The following is a 6,764-nucleotide window of genomic DNA, read 5'->3' as shown; positions in this document are numbered from 1 at the left end:
AGCACCCCGGATGAGATGTTGCAGGGGCCGGTAATGACAACTCTGCAATTATCTCCATTACTCCTTAGCCACAGATTCCTATCTACTTCCTCCCTACCTCAAATAATGACTAAGGCATGGGGTGAAACCCGGCCGGTGCAAGCAGCCGGGACTCACGGTGTGACCTGAGCGGCAGAGCAGCTCCCTGAGGAGGGCTCCCAGGGGCACTGCTTCAACAGGCACCGTCCTTGCTCTTCCTTTACAAATCCACTGCTGCTCATCTACTGCAGGGAAAACAAAAAAAAAGGAACAAAGCACAAACTACCAAGCAAGAGCCAACCAGCTCAGAAGATACTCGGGAAGAACAGAATTTCTTTTGTGCATTCACTGACTGCGCAAATAAAGTTGCTAATAACTTGGAGCAACCAGGATTGCGTATAAAAAGCCCGATACTGACAAAAATGAAGCCGCGGCAGCACAGTGACTGGCACGGCCACACGGCGGGGCCGGTTAGTGCAGCTGCCCAACCTCACCGGGCACAACTGTCTGAACACACGGGCAGGGGAGGCGCACGGCCGGGGGTCTGGGGCCGGTTTGCTGGAAGTGGCAGCGCGAGCACGGTGCCGAAACACAGCCGGGGCTTCACCAGCCGTACAGCAGCCCCGGGGCACACGGCGAGAGGGCCCCAGCGTTGTGTCTCCGAGTCTCGTTGATTTATCTGATTTATCTGATTTATCTGATTTATTTTATTTATATTATTTATTTATTTATTTCTGTATTTCTGTATTTATTTATTTATTTATTTATTTTCTATATTTTATTTTATTTATTTATTTTCTTTCTCTCGGAAGCCCCAAGACACCCTGCGGGCGTCGGGGCCGGGGCCGGGGCCGGGGCCGGTCGTGCAGGCGGCGCTCGGGGCCCGTCCCGGTGGCGGTGGCGGTTCCGGTGCCGTTGCCATGGCAACGCCGCTTCCGCTCGTCGCCGCCCGATGACGTCACGGGGCTGGGCCGGGGCCTTCCGGGTGCCGCGCGGCCGCGGGCCGGGAGCGGGGCGCGATGGGCGCCGCCCGCGACGCGGAGCAGCAGCCGGGGCCGCCGGGCGAGGAGGGCCCGGGGGAGGCGGAGGAGCAGCCGGGGGGCTCGGTGAGGCGGGCGGGGGGCGCTGGGGAGCGGCGGGGCGGCGGCGTTGGGCGGGCGGCTGACGGCGGTGTCCCGCAGAGCCCCTGGAACATCATGATCAAGCACCGCCAGGTGCAGCGGCGCGGCCGGCGCTCGCAGATGACCACCAGGTACGGCACCGGCACCGGGGGGCGAGGGGGGGGTAGGCCCGGCCGGGCCCCGCGCCCCCTGCTCACCCCGCCCCCCTTTTCCTGACCCCCCTCCGCCCGCAGCTTCACCGACCCGGCCGTGTCCATGGAGCTGCTGCGGGCCGTGCTGCAGCCCAGCATCAACGAGGAGATCCGGGGGGTCTTCAACAAGTACATGAAGGTGAGAGCCGCGGGGGGCTGCGTGCTGCCGGCCCGGCCGGGCCGCCGGGTGCTCACCCACCCCTCCTGTGCCGCCCCCCCCCCAGTTCTTCCAGAAGGCCGCCGCCAACGTGCGCGATAACGTCGGGGAGGAGGTGGACCCCGAGCAGCTCATCCAGGAGACGTGCCGGAGCTGCCTGGAGCAGGTGGGCGCAGTGAGCGAGGCAACGCGCTGAGAACGGGGTGGGGGGGGCCCTGGGGCGGCCACCCCCAGGGTGTTGGGTTCTGTGGTGGCCACCTTGTGGTCAGCCGGGCACGGGATCCCCGGCCACAGCCTTGAAACATCTCCTGGCTGGGACCCTCTGCTCAGAGCGAGTGCCTCTGCACGCAGATCGCCTTCACAGGGCAGAGCAGGGGGTGCTGCCGGGTCCCCACAACCAGGTAACCCCCCCTTCTCCTCCTGCAGGCCAAGCTGCTGTTCTCTGACGGCAAAAAGGTTGTGCCCAGGCTGCCCCACGAGCAGGCAGGACCAAAGGTAAAAGTCGTTGTTCCCAGAGATTCAGTGATGTGTAGGAGCTGGGAGGAGCGGGCGAAGGGGCTGGAACTGCTCCGTTCTCTGCCTGTTCCTTGGCTGTCAAATTAGAGGAGTGGGGGTGGGTTTTAGGTGGGCTGCGCAGCACTGTCCTTAGAAAGCTGCAGGGCAGCAAAGTGGGGCTCTGTCACCGAGACCTCCCTGCCCAGCAGCTGTGAGGAGCTGAAGCTGGGAGCATTGGGTGGGGCGGGAGGGGGAGCCCAGGGAGCACCGCAGCCCCCAGCACAGCCCCTGTTATCGCCATTCCTCTTCCAGCGTGCCCGGCAGTTGGATGAGGAGTTGAACCGTCGCGGAAGCCCCGTTCCCAAAAAGGTAGGAGAGCTTTCCCCAAGGGACTTTATGTTTGGGAAGGGCAGTGCCTCGCTCCTGGCCGTTCCTCGCTGCATGTGAGCGGCTTCTGTGATGGCTCAGAGGAGCTTGCTCTAGTGCCAGCCAGCATTAGTGCACACAGTAAAAAGAGCAGCTTCCCAAAGAGGGGACAGAGAGATGAAAAGGTTCTCTCCCCTCGTGCTGATGAGAGGCTTTCTTCCCTGCAGAGAAAGGGACGGCCTCCGGGACAGAGCCTGTCGAATGATCGCGGGGTCTCGGGCATGGCTGCGTGAGTATGGCCCCGAGCTGCAGGGGGTGAGGGGGAGCAAGGCTGGCTGAGATGGGGAGCAGGGAAACCCTGCTGGGAGCTCCTGCCCAGCACCACGGGGAGGTGCGGGAGGCGTGAGAGGGCAAGGTTTGGGCTGAGGTAGAGCTGCAGGAGGCAGAGGCCTGCCCTGCCGGGAAGCAGTTTGGGACGGGTCCAGACGGGCGGTTCAGGAGGCTGTGAGACCGGTGGGTCACAGGCAGAGAGGGGACCCTGGCAGCTGGGGGGAGAGAGAGAGAATGTGCAGCAGAGGTGAGGGTCCGCAGGCGGGCACTGCAGAGAGGTGGGAGTGGGTCTGGAAGGGCTGGAGCTCAGACCCCTGCTGCTGGGAGCTCGTGGTGTCTTTGTTGCCCCCCCGGGACCCACCCTTACTTCGTTTTCCTTCCCCGTAGGTGGAAGCTCAAAGTCTCTGAGCCCGTGAGAAGGGATGGACCAAAGGTACTGGCTGGCCGACGCCGCTGGGCTCACCCTCTCCTCCCCTTCGCTTCCGCCAGCAGAGCCCTGGGGCTGTGCCCTGCCGGGCCGCTGCAGTGCCGGGAGAGAAGCAAGAAGAGAAGTGCCTGGGAGCCTTTGCTTGCCTCCTCCAGACACTGTAGCCCGTAGCTCTGTGGTGTGGTGCAGCTGTTAGGAGACCCAGGCGAGCTGTAGCAGTAGCCAGGAGGATCCCACAAGTGTTTCCCCTGGGGGAAACCGCTTAGATCAGCGCAGGGTGATAGCAGCAGACTCCCTCCTCTGAGGCAATCCAGAGGTCTGTGGCTCCCTCCCAAGCCGAGGGGCGGTTCTGAGGTTCCCCATCAGAGCGCCGAGGCTCGTGGAGCACTGGCCGGCACCAGCTTCATTTCTAATGCTGCCCCTTTTCCAATTGCTCTGTAGTGGGATCCATCCCGACTGACTGAAACCACAACCTTTGTGCTGGGATCTCGAGCAAACAAGTAAGGAACGGCCCTGTTGATGGAGGGTGGTGTCTCCAAGGCAGGAGCCCGTAAGACTCCTCCGTCACTTCACTTCTCTGCCTCGGAAGCAGTAGGAAGGGCTGGGGAGGAGAGGAGGTGTCCCCGTGCCGTGCAGCCCCCCTCTGCCCGGCTGTAACGCCCCCCTCGTGTTCCTCTTTCAGAGCTCTCGGGATGGGAGGAACAAGAGGGCGGCTCTACATCAAGCATCCCCACCTCTTTAAGGTCAGGCACCGCGGCGGGACGCTTCCTCCTCGGGGTCCGCTCGGCAGCTGTCGGTGATGGGAGCCGGGAGCTTTGTCTCGCTGGGCGATTCCTCCACGGCCCCGTCTCGTCTCAGGGCACACCGTCGGGCCGGCACGCGGCCACACGGCCTCCGAGCTGCCACCGCCCGCAGCCAGGGCTCGCTCCAAGGCGAGGGCAGGCAGGGCCGTGCCCCCCTCCGCCAGCCCCCGAGCGCGGGCTGGGCTCCGTCCCGGCAGGAGGAGTGGGGGGGGGTCCGAGCTTGGAGGGGGGGGAGCATCGCCCGCGCTCAGCCAGGCCCTCGCTGCTTTATTGCAGTACGCAGCCGACCCGCAGGATAAGCACTGGCTGGCAGAGCAGCAGCACATGAGGGCCACTGGGGGCAAGATGGTGAGTACGGCCCGGCCGCGCGCCGCGGGAGGCCGCCGGCAGGACAGGCAGAGGCAGGGGCAGGGGCGCTGCCGGGTGCTCGGCACCCCGGGCACCCGCTGGGCGTGCTGCTGGGGGGGGCCGGGGAGGGGGGGGGGGCGCTCCCGGTGCCGCTGCCCCCCCCCTGCCCCGCCGTGCCCAGCGCCCGTCTCGCCCCGCGCAGGCCTACCTGCTGCTGGAGGAGGACATCCGCGACCTGGCTGCCAGCGACGACTACAGGTGAGGGCACCCCCGGCACGGCGCCCCCCCGGTGCCCTCCCCCAGCCCCGTGTCCCCCCCAGTGCCCCTCTGACCCGGTGTGTCCCCCCCCAGCCCAGTGTGTCCCCCAGTGTCCCTCTGGCCCAGTGTGTCCCCCCCCAGCCCAGTGTCCCCCCCAGTGTCCCCCCAGCCCGGTGTCCCTCCTGCTGCCCCTCACCCCGGTGCCCTGTGCCCCCCCCGGTGCCCCCTCACCCTGATGCCCCCCATGCCCGGTGCCCACTAACGGTGCCCCCCCCGGTGTCTCCCCTGGTGCCCGCTCACCCCTGTACGCCCCCAGCCCACTGCCCCCCCCCCCAGTGCCCCTCTGGCCCGGTGTCCCCCCCAGCCCGGTGCCCACCCCCATCCCCAGCCTGGTGTCCCCCCCGGTGCCCCTCACCCCGGTGCCCCCTGTTCCCGCTGACCCCGTGCTGTGCCCGCAGGGACTCGGGCGAGCTGCGGCTGGAGGAGCTGAAGCCGTTCGTGCCGCCGCTGTGGATGACGGAGAAGATGCAGAAGTACATGGAGACGCTGCGCGAGGGGGGCGACCCCCCCCCGCCGCCCCCCGACGGCCCCCCCGCGCCCTGAGCCCCCCCTCCCCCCCCCCCAATAAAGCCGCTGCTTCGCACCCGCCTCCTGCGCCTGCCCCTTTAAGAGCGCGCGGGGGCGGGACCCGCGCCGCGCCTCCGCGCCTGCGCCTCGCGGGGAGGGGCGCGGCCTCCCGCCGTCTCCCCGGCAACCGCGTCCTCGGCGGGCGCCCATTGGCCGGCGCCGGGCCGGCCGCGCGCCGATTGGCCCGCGCGGGGCCGGTTTGAAACATTCAAACGGGCGCGGGAAGGGGGCGGGGCCGGGCCCGGCAGCCGAGCGGGGCCGCGCGGAGCCGCACGGAGCCGCCATGGCCTCGCAGAATGCCGACCCCGCCGCCACGCACGGAGCCGCCGCCAGGAAAGGGGCCGAGGCCGGGCCCCCGGCTGCACGCGGCTCGGTGGGGAAGAGGTGAGGCCGGGGCGGGACGGGGCTGCCCGCCGGGGCCGCCCGGTGACGGTAACGGCCCGGTAACGGTAACGGTAACGGTTGGCTGCCGGTGCCGGGTAACGGCCCGGTATCGGCCCGGTGCCGGTGCCGCTGTCGGTAACGCGCGCGCTTCCCCCTCAGGCTGCAGCAGGAGCTGATGGCGCTGATGGTGAGTGGGGGGCCGGGGCCGGGGCCGGGGCTCGGGGCCGGTACCGGACTCGGGGCCGGTGCCGGGGCCGGTTGCTGACGGCGCTGTCCCGCAGATGTCCGGGGACAAAGGCATCTCCGCCTTCCCCGAGTCCGACAACCTCTTCCGCTGGATCGGCACCATCGACGGCGCGGCCGGCACGGTGAGCGGCACCCCGGGACCCTCCGGGACCCCCTGGTCCTCCCCCGGTTCCCTCCCGTTCCCCCCCGGTTCCCCCCCGTCCCCCCCGGTCCCCGCTAAGTGCCTCCCGCAGGTGTACGAGGAGCTGCGCTACAAGCTGTCTCTGGAGTTCCCCAGCGGGTACCCCTACAACGCGCCCACCGTGCGCTTCCTCACGCCCTGCTACCACCCCAACGTGGACACCCAGGGCAACATCTGCCTGGACATCCTGAAGGACAAGTGGTCGGCGCTGTACGACGTGCGCACCATCCTGCTGTCCATCCAGAGCCTGCTGGCAGGTGGGTCCGTGTGGGACGGGACGGGGACGGGATGGGGCCACCCGCAACGGGGACCCCGCTCACCCAGCCCTCGTCCCCAGAGCCCAACATCGAGAGCCCCCTGAACACGCACGCCGCCGAGCTGTGGAAGAACCAAGCGGGTGAGTGCCCCCGGGGGCGGCGGCGCGGCCCCTGGCCCTGTCCTGCTGCCCCCCGGCCCTGAGCCCCCAGCCCCCTCTCCCCTTCTCTCCCCAGCCTTCAAGAAGTACCTGCGGGAGACGTACGCCAAGCAGGCCAAGAGCAAGGAAACCTGACCCCTGCTGCACTGCCTCCCTGCGCCGCCCCCTGTCCCTGTCCCCCCCCCCGCCGTTCTGTATCATAGGCTGTTTTTAAGTTAATTTTGGAGTCCGAGCTACGGTTAATGTATAAATAAACGCACGTTTATAACTCTTCCCCTGTCTGCCTGAAGGTTTTGCTGCGTTCAGAGGTCCTGCGGTGCCGTCCCCAAGGCAGCAGCCCCGCACCCCCCTGCGAGCGTGGTGGGGAGAGGGAGGGACACGGACACCAGTGGGGTCG

General features: G+C 67.6%; 2 protein-coding genes across 3 annotated transcripts; both read left to right on the top strand.

Annotated features, from left to right (window-relative positions):
- The first annotated feature begins 967 nt into the window (after window positions 1–967).
- DNTTIP1 (deoxynucleotidyltransferase terminal interacting protein 1) lies at window positions 968–5,157 on the top strand. 2 transcript variants are annotated; one of them, XM_082773637.1, is made up of 13 exons: window positions 968–1,124; window positions 1,200–1,270; window positions 1,373–1,469; window positions 1,555–1,653; window positions 1,914–1,982; window positions 2,295–2,351; window positions 2,576–2,637; window positions 3,066–3,111; window positions 3,547–3,605; window positions 3,788–3,848; window positions 4,185–4,256; window positions 4,459–4,514; window positions 4,973–5,157. In XM_082773637.1, exons 1-13 carry the CDS (start codon window positions 1,038–1,040, stop codon window positions 5,115–5,117), a joined length of 981 nt encoding a protein of 326 aa, XP_082629763.1. In that variant the 5' UTR covers window positions 968–1,037; the 3' UTR covers window positions 5,118–5,157. The 2 variants fall into 2 exon arrangements, with proteins under 2 accessions (XP_082629763.1, XP_082629764.1); XM_082773638.1 differs by lacking the exon at window positions 4,185–4,256.
- A 111-nt stretch (window positions 5,158–5,268) lies between these two features.
- UBE2C (ubiquitin conjugating enzyme E2 C) lies at window positions 5,269–6,634 on the top strand. Its single transcript, XM_082773639.1, has 6 exons — window positions 5,269–5,525; window positions 5,685–5,712; window positions 5,807–5,893; window positions 6,005–6,209; window positions 6,290–6,349; window positions 6,444–6,634. Exons 1-6 carry the CDS (start codon window positions 5,425–5,427, stop codon window positions 6,500–6,502), a joined length of 540 nt encoding a protein of 179 aa, XP_082629765.1. The 5' UTR covers window positions 5,269–5,424; the 3' UTR covers window positions 6,503–6,634.
- Window positions 6,635–6,764: the final 130 nt, after the last annotated feature.

The sequence above is a fragment of the Aythya marila genome (assembly GCF_965140915.1).
Source record: "Aythya marila genome assembly, chromosome: 16".
NCBI classification, from domain to species: Eukaryota; Metazoa; Chordata; class Aves; order Anseriformes; family Anatidae; genus Aythya; species Aythya marila.
Note: the sequence above shows the minus strand (reverse complement) of the source record. Positions and strands in the feature narration are given on the sequence as shown.